Consider the following 21,264-nt stretch of genomic DNA (forward strand, 5'->3'; position numbering starts at 1 on the left):
TTTTAATACTGACATTATGTTTAAAAAAACATTAAAACAATAAGACACAGAAATGTGTTTTATTTTCTAAGAGAAGTTTGAGGAGACATGTTTCTGTGTGCCTTAAATCAACCTCCTAACCTAATTAGAAACACTTGGCAGTCTTTTGATTGAGACTACTAAGACTGTAATCTTTTTTGGCTCACTTGCATTTTATCATACAATTAAAGTAAACTCCGCCAAAGTCGTTTCTTAAGCTCTTTATGGCTGACGATCCTGATGTAATAAGTAGGAATTCTATATTATTGGAAGATTCCAAGACCTCTGCCCAAAACCCATACAGAAACAGAGAAAGAATAAATTCTCATGTCTGCCACACCCACCTCTCTTCTAAGAGTTCCCCTTGGCTTACACTCCTATGCCTAAACTTGGTCCCACTAGCCCCCATTTTCCATCTCTAGGACCAGAGGGCAGCTTCTTGACCAACATAACTTGGAGAAGGTCCATGAGCTGGACTGAAAGAAATTATTGGAAAGAATACACTCTTTCACTTTAAATACTGGGACAGGCCTTGCTTGAACAGAAGGTTTTTAGTGGGAGAGAGGAAGGAAAAGGAAATATAAGATGTGATTAGATTTTGGCCAAGAGTTAAGGAATGGGGGTGAGGGGTTAAAACAAAATATTGGCCCCATCCCACATAATTTCTTAAACTCTTTTCTTCTTCCCTCTTTCAAAAAGTTAATTGCTGCCAGTTGTAAGTAAGGTGAGGCCCCCTGGTATGGCTGTGTCCCTTAATAGCATGACTTCCAAAGCCAGACACCTGGGATTCATCTGAGCAGAAGCTAAGGTAGGGGGCTAAAGTAGTAGCTGTTAACTTACTACTTTAGGATAGCGTCTTTGTCTGTGCCTCTCCACATGACTTTCAGTAATTTCTTTCAGACTTTCAACATCCATTTATTCATATTTGCCATGTCTTTTGATTTATGGTTTAAGTTTGTTTCTTGAATTTACATATCATAAAGATATGTACTTAACAGTAATTCCACTCTAAGGCTTATCCTGGGAAATGTTCTTTATAAGATTGTTATTTCTAAGTAGTTAAAGCAACTTGAGAACTCCCATCATGGATGGATTCTCTATTGGTAAACGTACAACTTTATTTTAGGGAAAAAGTAGTGAATCTGTGAAATACCTGTGTTTTTTTTTACCTTTACTAAAAATAAAAAGAGTATCAATAATATATCTTTAATTAGTAGAAATATATTCATTAAAATTAATTTCCATTTTCCATCCCTTGTTCTCTAGAAATTTATTAGGACTTCTTTCCCTTTCAGTTTCAGCAAGGTATTATAAATTATTTTTCTTTGTTGCAAAAGTATATGAAGGGGCTCTGAAGATTTGGAAAACTATTCCTGGGCATATTTGCCCTTAATATTTTAATATCACTGAAGTGCTTTAACTTTCTCAGAATAGGGACACATCATCTAAAATACATATTTCAGTCAGAATAAATTGTTGACTTCCTATTGATTTTTTTTTTTGCGATAATGGTTTCTTTAGACCCATATTCAGGGAAGCCCAGTAGAAGACTAGATGGAGTTATCTATCCCTCAAAGCTTGAGTTATAAAAAGAACAAATAGAATCTATAGTATTTATGCTTAGCACATTTTCAGAGATGGCTGGCTGAAACTGGAAATCATAGTAAGCATTTTATGCCATTGATCAGCTTAATGACATTATATTGGTCTGTGCCTTTCTGTCAGTGACCTGATGGCTGTAAGTCACTGACACCTATAGTTAGGCCCACAATGCCCACCTTTGTCACCACCTGCAACTTGTAACCAGCAGACAGCTCACAAGCTTACTTCAGTGTATAATCTCCTGTGCAGGGGCTGTTGGTAAGGCCTCCTGCGTCCCAGCCTGGGTCTACTAAATGATGTTCTCTTTCTTCCTACACTGCGGAGTCTCTTGTTTCCTAAATGGCAAGCTTTTTTTTTCTTTTTTCTTTTAAATAAGGGGTAGGGTATAGGCAAGAGAGAGGTGGCCCAAGTGAAAACCAGAAAGCAAGAAAGGGGTAAAGGTGAGGAGCTAAAAGATATTGGACAGCATAGGAAATAAATAGATAATGGCTTTGGGTATGTTCTAATTATATGCTATTTCCAAAAATAGACAGTGGACTTTTGGTCTGCCTTCCATAGTTTCCTGACCTCTTTATACTACATAGTAATAGTATATCCCTAGAGAAATTCTAGAATACAAGAAAAATTCTAGAAAAGGAGTCCTTAAAATATTTTGAGCAAGAGAGCATTATTTAAGTAAGTACATAGCTTCTCAGAGGAAGTGAGGACAATTCATTTTGATGTTCACTGTTTGGTATCAGATATTTTTAATTCTCATATTTTCATTTTTTAAAATCACTAATGAATGAAAAAAGCAGTGGTGTATTATATGCCTCTCTTATAAAGCGAGATTTAACAGTAATAATTAGCAAAGCGGTCATTTTACAGACAAATTAACAGGAAAGTTAAGCTGTATAGCAAGGTAATTAATCTCTTAATTGAAAATCATTGCTCTCTCATGATTTTCAATCCACTGCACACTGTGTCACACTTCCTGACCCTGGAGTGATGTCAGGAATTTAGAGAAGCAGTCAGAACTTTAGTGTTGTGTATTTGCATAGAAATGAAAGTTTTATTCTATTAGGTTTTAATGATTAATTGTGATGTTTGTTTCTTTAAGAATTGGATGCACCTATAATAAAAACTCAAGAACCTGTTGAATTGACTTGACCTTTTTACACATAGAAGGAAACTATCACTGATAAGTCCCACCATATAACAGATGACTCTTATAATCTCTGACAGGTGGTTCCTACTGAAGGCTTAGTCTCTATATTAAAGAAGAGGAATGATAGTGTAGGAAATAACCCTGCCCAAATGCAACAGAAACCATCTAAGAGAAGAGTGAGATTCCAAGAGATAGAAGATAACTTGGATCAAGGTAAACTTCTCAGCACTGTGCCTTGCACAGAGTTTTCAGTGCTGGCTGAAAGAATGAATTCATGTGTGATATGATGCTTGATATCAGAATTTAGAAAATATATATATGGACTTAGGGGTGCTTTATCTTCCACAAGAGAAATACAGAGAATTAGACTATAATCATTTCTTAAATTATTTGTAACCATTTTGTTTGCTCAAATAAGCAAGTTTAAAGATTCAACTCATGGCCTTCCTATCCCTTAGATAGTCCTTAATGCTGAGAATTCACTTCATTTTCCTTCTTTAGTACTTCTTTTTCTTTTAGTGAGCCTACTATTTTTGTCTTCTTTTCAGTACAGAATTGATACTTCACCTTTAATGGTGTGAAAAATACTTGTGGATTACAAGTAGACTGTCTTTGGTGACCCCTTCTTGACTGTTTCAGGAAAAAGTTTGTGTCAATAGCAGCAATATAACACATTTTTACTATTGTTTAACCTTCTGGGCTATACTTAAGGTGGTTACATGTAGCAGCCTTAACAGGTGGTCACAGTAGGCTTACCTAAGGCCTAGATAGGAAGTACAGCCAAGAACCTGTCAATACTGCTCCTTATATTTAAAAAAACAATTACATAGTTTAAAAAAGAAAATGGAAACTGTAAATATGTAGCTATTCTAAGCATGACATAAGAAGTGATAGCGGTAGACATTTCTAAATTTTTATGAAGATAGTAGGGGCCTTGGAAATAATCTAGCCTAATCCCCTCATTTTACTTTTGTATCTTACTTGTAACTTTCACAATCTTCTCCAGATGAAAAGCTCAATTCTGTTTTGTTTTATTTTTAAATTAGGCAGAAAATTTATTAGATACACATGTAAGAGAACATGCGGGCACTCATAAAGACAGGTGAGGGAGGCAAGAGGCCATAGGTAGTGTGAGCTATTTGCTTGTATAGATTAGATGTACTCATTTCCATTCCCCCTTTTGTGTTCAGGGTTTTGTCTTCTACCCTCCCTTCTCTTCAGGGTGGTGCCTGGTGGTAAATATTGCATTTGAGTGGGTGGGTTGGTTCCTTCCTTTTCCATAGATGAGTCACTCAGGTGGGTTTGGCTCTAGACGGGTTGCTTTTCACCAGGTGTTTCCCATAAGTGGGTAGCCCTCAGGCAAGTTGTCTGTGCCAGACATGTGCCCTCCTGACCTTGGTTAACCATCTTTGTTCAAGGACTCCTTCATTTTTTTTTTCTCACTCCCTCTCTCTCACTGTTCTAGCCTGCCTCAAATTCCCCCTCAGAGAGTTCTCATCCCTTAATCTGAAGGGGTACTGAGGGAGACAGGTCTGTCTTCTGTGGCTGTTTCTGGCTTGATAGGGGGTATAGGCCCTGCCTGAAGAGACATGGAACTTTCTGGCTATGTCATTTAAGTTGAGAGAAGAGGAGTCCGGAGGGGCAGTCAGATTGGCTGATGGGACGTAGAACTTTATGGCTATGTTGTTTGAGAGGGGAGGTGTCTGGAGGGGTGGTCGGATTGGTTGAATATCTTTGCATCAACATTAATTTGAAGTGAAAGGCTTACAGTCAGTCCAGATGGTTGGAGAATAAAAGCCTCACTCCTGGCTGGCTCACCAAAATGTGTTGCCGGATTTCAGTTTCCAGGTTCATGGCCATACCACAAAAAAGAATTCAAGAGCGCAGCATAGAGTAAGCAGGCAGAAAATTTGAAACACATGTAAGAGGACGTAAGGACACTCACAAAGACAGAGGTGAGAGAGGCAAGAGGCCCTCAATTCTGTTTTGCACTAACTGAATCATTGCTTAGTGAGGGTAACCCTGAATTTAGAACTCACAGTCTTGACACCTATTTCTCTTAGTAGCTATCTCATCTTGAACTAAGTCACAGTCACAGTTACCTGCCCCAAATACCTGAGCCTTGATCTCTCAGCTTTTAACTTGTAGGAGGCTCAGTTTCATCTTTAAAATAAGGAAAATAATATCCACCCCACGCATCTCATGAGAACTGAAGACCATGTAAAATACTGAGTATGAATTCATTTTGAAAATTACCAAACTTCATGTAAATCGTTGGTGATGATGATGGTTTATTCCTAAACTCTATAGCTTATACAGTGTTTTCATAAACCTCATGTTCTGCCAAAATCTTCCTCAAGTGACCAGTTCTTCTTCCTTTAAATCAATATTATCCAATGGAAATACAATGCAAGGGGGTGCAAGGGTAGTTCAGTGGTAGAATTCTTGCCTGCCATGCAGGAAACCCGGGTTTGATTCCTGGTCCATGCACTTCCCAAAAAACAAATGAACAAACAAGCAAAACAAACAAACAAACAAAAAATTCAACAAATGTTGCTGCAGTAATGGTATACTCACATGGAAAAATAATGAAATGTGACCCCAACATATAGCATACAAATACATATATAGATATATATAAAATGAAAGCCACATATGATTGTAAATTTTCAAGTAACAACATTTAAAAATTAATTTTAATAATATATTGTATTTAATCCAGTTATATCAAAGTATCTTTTGATATAATCAATATAAAAAATTACTAATGAGAAATTTCCGTTCTTTGTTGTGCTAAGTCCTCAAAACCCAATATGTATTTTACTGTTATAGCACATTTCACTTTGAACCAACCACATTTTAAGGGCTTAATATAAGCCACATGTGGCTCATAACTTCCATACCAGACAATGCAGCTCAAAATAGTTTCAACACATGTGGATAGATGTTTTTAAGGATGTAAACTGCATTGAAATGTTCACATATGAATATATGATAACAGAGAAAAATAAGGAAAGATAATCTAAATTGCTAACATAGATTAAGGAAGTGGGAGGGAGCCATATCAAAAAAAAAACATTGAAATGACAAAGAGAAGCACAGCATGAATAATATAATATTTATCAATATAAAAATGTATGTGCATACATAGGTATAAACTTTCTAAAAATGTGAGTCACAGAATAGTATGATTATAGAATCCTTTTTGTATAAAAATCTTGAAACAGTATTTTTAGTCTGGAAAGATGCACACCAAATTTAACAGTGTGGATAGGAGGGAAATCTGAATGGGGAAAAGATAAAAGTGAAATCCCTTAAAGCTGTAAAATACTCTTATGTTTGAATTTGTCCAGGAGAACATATGCTTGTGTTACTGTAAAGTCTTCCACATAAAGTCTATTTGGTTTATATTAGATTCTGTAAAATTTATATGCTAATCATAAAAAAATTCAGACAGTAATGAAATAAAAAGCATAATTCTCTCAGCCATAACACACATGGTTCATACATACTATTATATAACTTCTTTTGTAATTTAACCATGAATCTTGAAGATCTTTCTGTGAGAGAACATATTAAATTTATTTCATTAATTTAAGCAATTACATGGAATTTCTTTTTTTTTTTTTTTTTTTTTCGGTGCATGGTCCGGGAATCAAACCCGGGTCTCTCGCATGGAAAGCAAGCATTCTAACCACTGAGCCACCTGTGCTCCCTTGCATAGAATTTCATTATATGAATGTTCCTTAGTTATTTAACTGTACTGTTATAAACTGGGCATTTCATTTATTCTCAACATTTTATTATAACAAACTCTGCTGTAGTGAAATATGCTTATATATATGATGTCATACACCGTGCAAATCTCCAGGCTAATCCCTAAAGTGGATTTGCTGGACTAATGTGAGGACTCTGTGTCCAAGTTTGCCTGAGCCAGTCCTGGTTTACACGTATTGTTCCAGTATTTTACTTACTTGACACATTCTTTTACTTTCAAAAGTGTCCTGCTTTGCAGAATGAATTACTTTTTAATTTTTAATAGATACTGCCAAATTACCATCCAAAACGGGTTTTTGCGTATACCTTATTATACTATAGATTATAAAAGTTTTTAGTCTTTTCCAAATTTTTAAATTTTCTTTAATTATGAATATGATTATTAAGGTTTTCACCAAAGAAGAATTATTTTCTTCAATATAGAAAAACGAACATGCCAGAGCAAAATAAAAAGAAATTACTCTATTAGCTAGAACTTTATGGTAATATTAAATGGTAAAAATAAAAATGAATATCACTAATGTTAAATGAAATTCCACCCAAGGACTTTTTTTTTTTTTACATGGGCAGGCACCGGCAATCGAACCCGGGTCCTCTGGCATGGCAGGCAAGCACTCTCACATGCTGAACCACCTTGGCCCGCCCCCCAAGGACTTTTTTATTGTTTCATATCAAATTAACTTCACTTTAAGGTGGTCCCATGATGTAAACTCCTAATCCATACTGCAGAATAACACTGTAAGCACATCAGAGAATTGCTGCCTTTTTCCTTTTTCACAGAAGGAATTATCTTGTATAAATGAGCTAGTTTTAATTTTAGCATCCAGAACTCCACAAATTAGCCTGCCATACAGGAGACCTGGGTTCCATTCCCAGTCCATGCACTTCCCAAAAAGCAAACAAATAAGCAAAACAAACAAAATTTCAGCAATGGTGCTGCAATAACGATATAGTCAACATGGAAAAATAAATGAAATATGACCACACCATACAGCATACAAAAAAAATTAAATAAATAAATATTTTTAAAATATATATTTTTTAAATCCACAAAAATGTATCTTTGTGGTAACTAATAGGTAGGACTTTGTAGAATTATTGGTTGCACTGGCTTTCTGTCAATAACTACAGTCCCTAGAGCACTAAAAGTAGAAATGTCTGCTATTAATCAGATGCTAGGATTTCCATTTTTGTCATTTTAATCTCACTCTTTTTCTCTTGTTTCTTTTATGTTTGCAGATGAAATTGGAAGTGGTTCCTGTATTTTACTGATCTTGCTATGCATAGCAACTGTGTTCCTTAGTGTTGGAGGAACTGCAATATATTGTACCTTTGGTGACCTGGAGTCACCTGTTTGTACAGATTTTGCAGACAACATGGACTTTTATTACACTAAATTACTGCAGGGAATGGCAGAACTTAAACATTGGATCTACCTCTCCTAGCAGCATTCAAGAGGGACAGGCATGCTGGCACTGAGTCAAAGATGTGAAACTCTGTAAACAGCTCTTATTTCAGGAGTTCTGTAACACCCCCACTACCATCCACCCCCATGAGGAACCATAGACATCAGAAATGAAACATCAACAAATGGCAATCCAGAGGACTCTGTTAGAATAATCCTCATAATAAGGCAAATATTGATCTTAGCATTGTGCATGAAAGGGATGATCTTTGAGAGCATATGTATCTTCTCCTCATAGCTTCCTGGTGAAATGAGACACACTAAGCAGAATTAAACAAGGCAATCGTGTAGCCACACTGTTTTTAGCCACCTTGTTGAGTAATGGTTAAAGGACACTTTTGTTTACATTTGTTGGTCCAAAGATAATGCTTCCACTATCATGCAATAAGTTTGTATATAATCAAAGGGAGTTAGTTACGTTACGGTTTCAATGTAATTTAGGTTCTGTGCATTATTTACAGATTCTATCGTCCATATGTGAGTATGTGTGTGTATGTGTACGTTACAGGCATTTATCATAAGCAAATATTCAATATAGAATAACAAAGATTATTTTTACTCTTTTAACTTGACTATTATAGATGTGCAGGCACAAATCTTTTAAGATGGTTTAACTTTGGAATAGATGAATTTTAGAAATCTTGGCCTTCAGACAAGAAACTGTAACAGATCTATGGCAGTTAACCTGATCCACTCACCAGAAGTCAGTCACAGGCCCAAAGTAGCACTAAAGAGCCTCCCCTGAGTCTCAGGCAACCAGTTTTATCATGGATTAAGTGCTTTCCTGAAATATGATGAATGCTAGACTCAACTCAATTCAGCAAACACTGAGCATCTATTATGTTCCAAGAACCAGAATATAACGATAATTAAGATATAGTTCTTACTCTAGATGTTTTAATTTTGGTCTTTCTTGTTTAAAATAAACTAACACTTTGGCAACAAAATTAGATCACCATATATAATTCAGTATTAATAGATCATGCATTCTGATATTTCCATATGCAGTCATAAGGGCTTGATTTAGACCTATTATGGGATCATTAAGTGAAAATTCAATCATATCTTAAATAAGCAAATGTCTGATTTTTATTTAAGTCTGTCAGTAAGGTGGCACTTCCTTATCTAAGGTATAGTGGCCTACCATTTAGGAATCCTTGCTTTAGCTATTTATGTTATAGGCAGCATTAAAAAAAAAATTCATGATTTATAGTTTTTCCTCTAGTGATCTTATTTCATTTTTTTCTGTTAGGATCATTTGAAAGAAAAAGGGAGAAATTACTTCCTAGTTATTACTGGCTGGTACAGTACCTCCCTTTGTATTTCTGCATATTTATTTAGATTAAGTGAATTTGAAAGGGCTTTTTATAAATTGAAAGTCTATTGCTGAGCATGCATTTGGTTATCACAATGCTGGATGTTTAATTACTGTATATTTAGTGTTTTGATTTTATGTCATTTGAGTTCATGTGGTTTTAGCCTTGTTTATTTTTAAATTCATGTTTTATTTTCACTTATACTGTTTGACTTGTCTTCATCATGTCATCGTAAACTGAAATATTTTCAAAGGTTATAGATCAAAGATATTTATTTAGAAGTGTGTAAGATATTGAAATTCAGATTCCTTATACTTAAGGCTGATTTTATTAGAAGATTATTTTAATGTTTATTATAAATTTTAAGAATTTGTATTCAAATTGTATGTAAAATATGTAAAATGTTGATGGTACTAATTCTTATGTGGTTCTATAAGACATTCACAAGGTATCCTATGAGGGGCACCTCTGTCATAGACAAACTTCTTCTGTTTTACCCTCCTAATTTCTAAGTATAAGAATTTGGTGATACTGATGTCTGCCAGTTTTATGTTGTGATAAATCAAAACTTCCTTCCTCTCCACCTCTTTTAGATCACTGTGGAGTCCTTTGTAATCTGTGAAGTGTTATATTTGCCTATACCTACAGGGCCACTTCTTCCGAAACTGATTATTTCCTGGGAACCTTTGTGCTGACATGAGAGAAAGGAGAATAATACCTTGATAAACAGGGGTCTACTTGAGTATCAGAGAAACCATATGTGTATCACTCCTTCCCAGGAGAGGATGAGGTGAGCTCAGGAACATACTGATGTCGTGATTTAAAATAGGCATGAAGTCTCAACTAGAAAAATTAGGACAACTTTTTAAAATGTAATAATCATTTATTGCATGAATTGGAGTAATTCCACCTGGTGATCAAAAGATTGTTATCTCAAAAAATTCATCTCATTTTACTAAAATGTAATTCTTTTCTGTCATTTTAAAGTACTGACAGTTATTTGTACCTCATCTTATTTTAAGACCTGTATCTGAGGGTATCAAACTGAGCTTGTAATTTAAAATGTACACCAACAAAAGTGTCTCCGAGAATTTATTTGAAACCTTGGGTGCTAGAAAAACTGCACTGAAGTAAAAGTAAAATAATTTCAAAAGTTGATGGCTCCATAAGTAGGTGGCCATTTCTTCTGGGAAGGTCCTTAAGTAAGGGCTCCTCTGCCTGTAAAATGCCTCCCCTACCTGCCTGACAGTATTTAAAATTTCATCTAAAAATTGTGTTAGTTTGTTAAGCTGCCAGAATGCAATATACCAGAAATGGAACAGCTTTTAAAAAGAAAATTTAAAAAGTTACAAGTTTACAGTTCTAAGGAAGTAAAAAAGTATCCAAATTAAGGCACCAGCAAGAGGTTACCTTCACTCAAGAAGGGTCGATGGGTCTGGAACAGTTCTGTCAGTTGAAAGGTCATGTGGCTGGCATCTGCTGGTCCCTTGCTCCTGGGCTCCATTGCTTTCAGCCTCTGTTCCTCTGGGGGTTCCTCACTCTGCATCTCTGGGGCTGGCCTTCATTTCTTGGCTTCCCTTTCCAGGTTCTGGCTTGGTTAACATCTCATGTGATGTCTGCTGGGCTCCAAGCATCTCCGAACATCTGTGTCTCTGTTCTCCAAGTGTCAGCATCTGTATCAGCTCTACTCTCCCCAAAATGTTTCCTCTTTAAAGGACTCCGGTAAACTAATCAAGACCCACCTGGAATGGGTTGAGTCACGTCTCCATCTAATCAAAAGACCGCCCCCACAATCAGGCATGTCACATCTGCACAGAGATAATCTAAAGTATCTACCTACGATGTTTAATCAAGATTGGATCAGGAAAAAAGCATGGCTTTTCTGGGGTAGATACATTCTGGAGCTGGCTTGCCAGTGATCTTTCGTCCTTAGCTCTTTTGTCACGTAGCGATGCATATGAAGGCTTTCCCCAGCCTCTGCCTTTTCTTCTGAGTTCTATTGACCTTTAGCTTCTTGGGTCCTGTGGCTTTCTCTTGTATCTGTCTGAATTTCATTCTGCTTATAAAGAACTCCAGTAATAGAAATAAGATCCATTCTGATTGAGTTGAGCTATACCTTAACTGAAGTAACCTCATCAAAAGATCTTACTTGCAATTGGTTCACACCCACAGAGTAGATTAATTTTAAGAATACATTTTTTCCCCTGGGGTACATAGTTCCAAACCACCACAGATGCCAAGGCAATTCAGTGGGAGAAAGGGAAGCCTTTTTCCAAAATAGTACTGAAAAAAACTGCATATGCAAACGGAAAAAAGTAAACACAGACCTTAACTCATACCACACATGAAAAATGAACTTGAAATAAATGAATCTAAATGTAAAAGCTAAAACTATAAAACTTCTAGGAGAAAACATACAAGAAAATATTTGAAATCTTGGGGTAAGCAAAGATTTCTTAGAACACAAAACACAAACTATGAAAGAGAAAGGGTTGAACCTGACTTTAAAAATTTATGCACAAGCCAAAGAAGGGGAGAAAATGTTCATAATATCTTTATCTGGTAAAGATCTTATATCCAGAATATGTAAAGTCCATACATCTCAATATTATGACAAATAACCCAATTAAAATACTGTGAACACACTTTACAAAAAAAATTTTTGGATGGCTAATAAGCAGATGAAAAGATGCTGAATATCATTAATCATTAAAAATGCAAATGAAAACGATGAGGTACCACTACACATCCACTAGAATGGTAAAATGAAACTGATACTATGAAGTGTGGTACAGATGTTGACCAATTAAAATTTTCATACATAGCTCATGGGGATGTGTAAAGGTACCACTTCGGAAAAATTTGGTAGTTTCTTACAAAAAATTTTAAAAAGTAAATATACTTCTTGACCCAGCAATTTGACATCTAGTTTCTTACCTAAGAGAGATTAAAATATGTCCATACAAAAATTTTCAAACTTCCATACTGGCTTTATTCATAATAACCAAAAAATGGGAACAATTCAAAGTCCATCACATATATACAATATAATACTATTATTAAAAAGAACAGACTGTGGATACACAAGTGACATGGGTGAATCTTGAAGTAATTATTTTGGGTGAAAGAAGCCGGAAGCCAAAGATTTTTTAGAACACAAAACACAAACTTATGAAAGAAAAAGTGATGAACCTGACTTTAAAAATTTGTGCACAAGCCAAAGATGGGGAGAAAAACAACATTTCACCAGAAATTTATGAAAACATACATATTGCGTGTTTTCATTTATGTGAAATTAATACATAGTGACAAAGCATATCAGCAGTTTCCTAGGGGTATCAGATGGAAGGGATTGAGAAAACTTGGGGACTGATGAAAATCAATGTGTATTTTGGTCGTGGCCATAGTTGCACAGTTATATACATCTTTCAAAATCACTAAGTTGTACACTTTACATGGATGCAGATATGTTTATCTCTCAATAAATGTGTTCTTTTTTAAAAGTTCAGTTTGCAGCTTCATGATATCTCAAGGGAATAGGGGACAAAGGAACCCCTACTGCCATCAGAATACATTATGCTCCTTCAGTGTCGTGCCTAATGGGCTAGAAAAATATCTTAAGTGACTCCCAAGTACAACCCCTCATTTGTACAAGGTCTAACTACTCAACAAACTAATAAAGTGTTGCGATAAACTCACTAATTCAAATGCCTTCGTTTCATCCTAATCCTGTTCACAGTTTTTATATCCCTCTAAATTCCTTTTGAAATGTTGAGATGGTAATTTAAAACTGTTTTTAGCATAGTTTTTCCCCCTTTTCTATTTGATGCAGCAGTGCAAATTCCAAACTCATCTAATTATAGATATTCTCTAAGGACGATCTGATAGCTCCCTCTGCTCTGAATGCTTTGATCAAAAGTGAGGTTTTGTGATTTTCTTGCTGCTCTTAATTGCCTTGGATCAAGGGTCAGGAAGGAGATATGCACTTAGGGACCAAAGGAAATGCACATGATTCATCAGAATGTTGGCAGCCCATAAATGACTGGTTCTTATAGTCCAAGAACAGCCAGGGTCATCAAGATCTGTACAAACTAAACAAGGAAGAAAAAAAATCCTTGCCTAAGGTTCCAGTCTGAACAGGAACTTGGTCCAAAGGTGACAGTAAAGGTAGTCAATCTGCTTTTTATTTTTTATTTCATTTTTTCTTGATTGGAAAAACTCAACTATTAGAGTAAGAATTGAAGTTTGGCCAGCCCTGGAGAGGAGTCTTTCAGGATAGAGGATAGTTTGATGATAGATAAGAGCTAAAGAAGGGAGGCAGTCCCTTCTTTTTGAATCTCAATGATGAATGTGATCTCACTATCTGTTTTAGCCTCCTTTCTGGGCTTCTTTTTCCCATCCATTCCATTTCTAAGATAAACTTAAAAATCCTCTGATTCTTTGAATCTCTAAAGGTATTCTATTTCCTATCATTAAGAAAAGAGACCTTTTTTCAGGCAAACTGAATTTTAAAATGTGTTATTACCTTAATAAATTAAACATTGATTTTTTTAAAAAGCAAAAAAAAAAAAAAAAGAAGAAGAAGAAAACTTGGACATCTGCATTTGGTGGGTGAATTTAATAGTTGGATTGCATCGGATGGGGACTTTTTTGAAGCCGTATGTCAGAAGTGAAATGCACTGATTGAGCAATAAGACTGAAGTGTCCATTGTGCCCACAGCCCCATTCTGTGGTGTTCTAGTTTGCTAGCTACCGGAATGCAATATACCAGAAACAGAATGGCTTTTAAAAGGGGGAATTTAATGAGTTGCTAGTTTACAGTTCCAAGACCGAGAAAATGTCCCAATTAAAACAAGTCCATAGACATGTCCAATTTAAGGTATCCGGGGAATGATGCCTTGGTTCAAGAAGGCCAATGACGTTCAACGTTACTCAGCTGGAAGGGCACATGGTGAACATGGCAGCTACTGATGGCTTTCACGTGGCTCTACCAAAAAAGGACTCTCTCCAAAATGTTTCCTCTTTTAAAGGATTCCAGCAAGCAACCCACCTTCAGTGGGTGGGACACACCTCCATGGAAATCATCTAATCAAAAGTTACCACCCACAATTGGGTGGGTCACATCTTCATGGAAACAATCAAAATGCTCCCACCAAGCAATATTGAATGAGGATCAAAGGGCATGGCTTCTCTGGGGTCCACCACAGATTCAGACCAGCACATGTGCAAAGCCTGCCACAGGTGATTTCTTCTCCATAAATTGCTATGATTTATTATCACGTTATCCTGCAACCCTGGCCACAGCTGATTGGATTGAGAGATGGACATCCTAACTGAAGCACTTATTGAAACTTGAATGTAAGGGAGTATGGTAGCCTGGATAAGAATGGGTTCTTTGGAGAGTTTTCAGTCTCCAGAACAACACAAAGAATTCTAGTAAATAGTATCTGCCCAAGTAGGTCTTCTCTCAGATAACTTAAACTTGAGTCATAAAGTCTGCATCCAGTAAGAGGCAGGAGCAGAAGCTCCCACAGCATCATTAAGCGCCTAAGGCTGAAGAGCCCCAGTAACAGCAGAACCATTTAGAATGGAGGGCCAGGAAGTCTCTCTTGAGAGTCACCAAGACCCATAACCCCAACATCATTCCAGTTCCAGAAGTCCTGGCACCGGGAGGATATCTTTCATCCTAAGTGATGAAATTTCCTGAGGTGATTTGGGGTTCTATTCCCTGTAAGTCAAAAGAGACCAGCTACACCATGTTTTTTGAAGATGAATGTATAATAATAATAGCTTTTGCAATGTGACTGTGTGATTGTGAAAACCTTGTGTTTGATGCTCCTTTTATCTGCGGTATGCATAGATGAGTAAAAAATATGGATTGAAAATAAATAAATAATAGGGGGAACATGTTAAAATTGAGTAGATTGAAATTTTAGTGATCAATGAAAGGAAGTGGTAAGGGGTGTAGAAAAAAAATAAGGGAGACAAAGTTTAAAATATATTGGGTAGATGCAAATACTAGCAGTCAATGAGAGGGAGGGGGAAGGGGTATGGTATGTATGAGTTTTTTCTTTTTTCTTTTTCTAGAGTGATGAATATACAATTATGTGATGATATTGTGAGTCATTGATTATTTACCAAGAATGGAATGTTCATATGTTAAGAATCTTTGTGTTTGTATGTTGTTATGTTCTGTCAATAAAAATTAAAAAAGAGACCAGCTACAGTCAGTTTACTTGAATACCATAATTACATGAAATCTTGAATACAGCATAAGATCTTGTCGATTTATCCAGAGTGATGCCCTGATATACCCCAGAGTAATTTAGGGAGAGAATAAAAAAGTATTTGCAAAGTCCCCTTGGGGGACTAGAGGGAAGGGAGGAAATATTCAACTTCCCCATCTAGGAAATTCCTGATATTCTCGCAAGCAGTGGGAACAACCAATTCAGTAGGATGAGCCCTTGATCATGGGATTCCCGCCCCCCACCCCGTGCTTGTTTGAAAGGATGTATGTCCCCTTGAAAAGCCATGTTTTAATCCTAATCCCATTTTGTAAAGGCAGGCATTTCTTCTAATCCCTACTCAGTATTGTATGTTTGAAACTGTAATTAGATCATCTCCCTGGAGATGAGATTTAATCAAGAGTGGTTGTTAAACTGGATTAGCTGGAGGAGTGTCTCCATCCATTTGGGTGGGATTTGATAAGTTTCTGGAGTCTTATGAAAGAGGAAACATTTTGGAGAATGAAGAGATTAGAGAGCAGAGCAGAACGACATAGCCACAAGAAGTAGAGTCCACCAGCCAGTGACCTTTGGAGATGAAGAAGGAAAATGCCTCCCAGAGAGCGTCATGAAAACAGGAAGCCAGGAGAAGCTAGCAGATGATGCTGTGTTTACCATGTGCCCTTCCAGATGAGAGAGGAACCTTGACTGTATTCACCATGTGCCCTTCCACTTGAGAAAGAAACCCAGAATTTCATTGGCCTTTTTGAACCAAGGTATCTTTCCCTGGAGGCCTTTGATTGGACATTTCTATAGACTTGTTTTAATCGGAACATTTTCTCAGCCTTAGAACTGTAAACTAGCAACTCATTAAATTCCCCTTTTTAAAAGCCATTCTGTTTTTGGTATATTGCATTCCCGCACTAGCAAACTAGAACAACCCCTATGAAGCCTATTCCTGGAAAGGATAAGCTAAGCCTACTGATAATTAGGCCTAAGAGTCACCCCTGGAGAGCCTTTTCTGTTACTCAGATGTGGTTTCTCTCTCTAAAACAACTTGGTAGGTGAATTCACTGCCTCCCCCCTCAATGGGACATGACTCCCATGGGTGTAAGTCTCCCTGGTAATGTGGGACCTGAGTCCCAGGGATGAGCTGGGACCTGGCATTATGGGAATGAGAAAGCCTTCTTGACCAAAAGAGGGAGGAGAGAAATGAGACAAAATAAAGTTTCAGTGACTGAGAGATTTCAAACAGAGTCAAGAGGTTATCCTGGAGGTTATTCTTAAGAACCTATAGATATCCCTTTTTAGTTTATGGTGTAGTGGAGTGGTTGGAGGGAGGAAGTGCCTGAAACTGTTGAGCTGTGTTCCAGTAGCCTTGATTTTTTTTTTTTTTAACATGGGCAGGCACCGGGAATCGAACCCGGGTCCTCTGGCATGGCAGGCAAGCATTCTTACCTGCTGAGCCACCGTGGCCCACCCTAGCCTTGATTCTTGAAGAAGATTGTATAACGATATAGCTCTTACAATATGCCTGTGTAATTGTGAGAAACTTGTGTCTGATGCGCCTTTTATCCAGGGTATGGACAGATGAGTAAAACAAACAAACAAACAAACAAACAATAGCTGGCGATAAAGGGTAAAAAAAAATGGGTAGGTTGAAATACTGTGGGTCAATGAGAAGGGGGGTAAAGGGTATGGGATGAAAGCGTTCTTTTTTTCCTTTTTATGGAGTGATGCAAATGTTCAAAAAATGCTTATGGTGAAGAATACACAACTAGGTGATGATATTGTGAGCCATTGATTGTATAATACGGTTGGACTGTTATGTGTGTGGATATTTCTCAATAAAAATATTTTTGAAAAAAAAGACCACCTACACAATAGATCATGTATGTAAGCATTGCTTGGCTCTTTAAAATTATGTTATATTAGCATTATTAGGCAGTGTAGACACCACCTAGTTGGCCCTGTTGTGTCAGAAATGAGGCTGAGGTCCAGGAGCTTCAGTGACTTCCTTAGGTCAAGAGCAACAGAGCTAATGAAGAATTCTGCACTTCTAAGTGAGATGTTAGAAGTACCCAAAGGGCAATTTCCTGGGGTTGCCACTGCACCCTTCTGCTGCCCTTTTGTTTCCCGGAACTTTGTACACTTGGACACTATGTCTGAGTCTAACATATGGGAAAAGACACTAGAGGCAGTTACTGCATATCTGCAAGCCACAAGCACTGGGGGCAGTTGGGGTGTAGGAGGTCTGTGTTCATGTGAGGTCCTCTGGGGGATCCCATTAGAAGGCAGAGAGCCACCCCAGCAGAACCCCTGTGTGCACACACAGTGCCTATCAGCTGCCAGATAAAATACAGGGTGCCCACTTATTGCACGGAATTTACTTATACAAAAACATTATTTGTTCTTTGTCTGAAATTCAGATTTAACCAGTCATCCTATATTTTTGCTTGTTAAATCTCCAGCCCTATCCATGCCACAATATGGTACAGACACTGAGGATGAGAGGAGAGAGAGTCTTCAGGTCAAAGTAGCAGAGAGGGTTAATCAGGAGGAGTATGGGGAATGGGTTTCAGCTTCCCTTTCTGGACTTCCTAAGCATTCCAATGTTTTAGGTCAGTTAAAAAAAAAAAAAAAAAAAAAAGACATGGTACCAGCATTACTGGGAGATCAATAGGGGAGCGAAAGGGGAAGAATGTGGTCAGAATTTGTTGGCTATGTAGTACTCAAAAGTCTGAGCCTATAGAATTTAAACCGTTTTTAATCTTTCACAAAAGTGAGACTTTATTATACCTTAGAATGTAACGCAAAAAAAATTTAATTTAGTACTTCATTTGAAGTAAAAACCTCCCAAATGCGGTTGTGTGCTGTCCGTCCTAGAATGCTGGCCATACTCAATGGTCCACATTCATAGAGTTGTACTTTTTCTTCCTGGTTTTTGTTTTTTTCAGATAGCACTAGTAAAAACCCAACTATGAGATATATTTCCTATAATAATCATTTTGTTTTAGCTCTTAGGTCATGTTTTTATTCAGGCCTTGTTCCAGATATGAGATTTCTGGCTCTACCTGGCTGACACTAAATTACTCATTTTTTCCCTCTGGCGAAAGTGAAAGAAGATGGCTTTTAGTTGTTTTATCCTTCAGCTTAGCCTTCTATTGCCACTGCTTTTCACTAACAAATGTCAACCCCTCTGCCCTTTTGTTTTCATTCAGTGGCATCAGCTCCTTGTGCCGAGAATTTTGTTCTCTGCCTGACCTCTTCAGGACAACACCCCCATTTTGTGTTTTGAAAAAAAGAAAACATTACTCGCAAATAGAGGTGCATCAGTATTAGCTGTGGCCAAAGTCCATCTGCTGTTCCCTTTTACGCAGTGATTAAACTAGCAAAAGGTCAGGAAAAGAGAGGCAGGGTGTAGGCAGGCCTGCGCTGCACAGCTGCAGCTGCGTGGTTAGACAGAAACGAAAGGTAGATTCTAATAGAAAACGTGGCAAATGTCATGTTTGTCTACAAGTCTACACAGCACCATGAATTTTTCAGAGGGAAAAACCCAGTAGGAATAGAGAGGAAAGCAATGAAAGATAATAGAATTTTAGAACTCATGCATACTGAGGAGTCTATGTGTATGTACATTCCCCCCCCCCCCCCTTTTTAGCTAGTTACTATTCAGTCTGGCGGGACAAAAACACTGAAGGGACCAATAAATAACAATAAAGGCAAAGGGGAAATGTTGGAACAGCAGAAGAAAAAAAAAATCCCGGAATGGAAGCCTGGGAGAAAGCGGGTCGGGGGGACGCGGGCGCTCCGAGGAGAGCCTGAGAACCAGCCTCCGGGCTTTCGCCCCCGGGCTGCCGCGTCCCTCCCCGCGGCGCAGGAGCGACTTTCCGGGGGATCCAGCCCGCCACGCTACGTGACCTCAGGCTCTGAGCTCTGTCTCCGCCCGGCCGCAGTGGCATTTCTGGCGCATCTTCTGAGATATGGACCTTTCCTCGTCTTTCCCGTAACCCCTCCAGGTCCTGTTTCATAATGGTATTGCTTTTCCCCTTACATTGTCTTTGAATAGTATTTTTAGTTTCTCTGTGGTACACTATAGTAAAAATGTGAAGGCATTTTTTCTGTTTCCAATAACGACAAATTAGGACAAGTCAGAAGCCTCGGAAAACCTCAACGAGAGGGAAATCTTGTCTTAAAACGCGCGGCCTTCCACTCGCGGCCGCGCCCCCGGGCCCTCAGCTCCGGCCTCCTGGGTTGTAAAAGGACCTGCGCGTCCGAGCCCCGCGCAGCCCGCCGCTCCGCAGTGCCCGACCCGGTCGCGGGAGCGCACAGCGCCGTGCCTCCTCCGCTGCCTCCGTGTTCCCAAAGCCCAGTTAAACCCACCGGAGCCGGGGCCGGTCGGCGAGTCTTTTGTGTTCCTGGACTTTTCTAAAAGCCCCTCATGGAGATGAGGATGTGATGAGCATTGTTTTTTCAGATTTTCCAGCAGATTTACTGACACGCCTCTTAATGCAAATCCTCTTCTCTGCGGTCACTGGCGGGCTCGTGGGGCGCGCTGGTCTTGGCCCTCCGGCCAGTGAGGCCAGCCGGGGCCCACGCGTCTCCTCTGGCCTCCAGCGCTAGGAGCGGCTGCGCAGGCAGCGAGCGGCGGACCCTTTCACGGATCGGCTGGAAGCGCAGGGGACGGTTCGGGACCGGCCGCGGGTCAGGGGCCCAGCCCGTCCCCTTCACCGTCTGGCCGAGAACCGGTGAGCTGGTGGGCGCACCCGGCCTGGGTGCCTCGGCTCGGAGCCTCAGGGTCCTTCCCTGCACGAAGGCTGTCCCTGTGGCCAGGTTCTCATTGAGAGAGAAGAGAGAGGGGAAGAGAGGAAATCCTTAGGATTTAGATTTAATAGGTTGTTTTTTTCTGAGGTCCCTCTGTGGCTCTCAGAAACAGTGCGGGTAGCGGAGCCGAGGCAGGTGGAGCTACGCGCCTGCTGGAGCTACGCGCCTGCAGGTGCGGTTGGAGTGCAGCAGCGCGCGAGCCCGGGACTTTCCTCTGCGCTCGCAGCCGCGCTCCAGGGGCGAGTTCCTCTTCTTTCATTCTCCCACCCTTTTGGGTTGGTTGTTTTGGGGACTGCTTGGATTGCATGTCGATTCCGCTTCCGCAGGAACATCGTTTCACAGGTTACCCCTTGTATCCATGAGGCCCCCTGGCAGATCAATAAGTGTCTAGAACATTACAGGAACAAATTGAAAATATGATGCCTCTTTAACTCAAACGTTTATGGGACTCCCTACATAACAAGTAAATGAATACTGTTCTTAATCCTGTTTAGGTCATGGAATAAATCCCTTGAAATAAAAATCTCTAATTTAAAAAATTTGATGCAGGGCGGGCCACAGTGTCTCTAGTAGCAGAGTTCTCGCCTGCCGTGCAGGAAACCCGGGTTCTATTCCCACTGCCTGCCCATGCGGGGGCAAAAAAAAAAAAAAAGATTGACCCAATGCCGGGTCTCCCATTCAAAGTCTCCATGGCTGTTGTGCAAATAGGGTTTTGGTGAAGCTTGAGGAGGACAGGCTAGGGACCATGCAGCAGTTGCAAACAAAGAAAATTTAAAATTTCATTAGAAGAAAATCAGTTTCACAGCTGGCTTTGGCTCCCACTTAGAGTCCAAGCCCCCTTCTTCCCTGAAAACCTTGGAAGAAGTTTCTGCACATAGGAAAACGAATTAA

The 21,264-nt window shown here is 38.8% G+C and overlaps 1 protein-coding gene across 8 annotated transcripts in view; it reads left to right on the forward strand.

The window, feature by feature from the left end:
- CNST (consortin, connexin sorting protein) overlaps nucleotides 1–12,828 on the forward strand; it is a 140,571-nt gene extending 127,743 nt beyond the window's left edge. For 5 of the 8 annotated variants that reach the window (XM_077168534.1, XM_077168533.1, XM_077168539.1 and 2 more), the window contains 2 exons: nucleotides 2,845–2,980; nucleotides 7,784–12,828. In XM_077168534.1, coding sequence (XP_077024649.1) covers nucleotides 2,845–2,980; nucleotides 7,784–7,989 — 342 coding nt within the window. In that variant the 3' untranslated portion in view covers nucleotides 7,990–12,828. Of the gene's footprint in view, nucleotides 1–2,844; nucleotides 2,981–4,608; nucleotides 4,723–7,783 lie in introns of all 8 variants that reach the window. The other 3 variants (XR_013179215.1, XR_013179216.1, XM_077168537.1) reach the window with 3 other exon arrangements.
- Nucleotides 12,829–21,264: the final 8,436 nt, after the last annotated feature.

Source organism: Tamandua tetradactyla, chromosome 7 (genome assembly GCF_023851605.1).
Source record: "Tamandua tetradactyla isolate mTamTet1 chromosome 7, mTamTet1.pri, whole genome shotgun sequence".
Classification (NCBI taxonomy): Eukaryota; Metazoa; Chordata; class Mammalia; order Pilosa; family Myrmecophagidae; genus Tamandua; species Tamandua tetradactyla.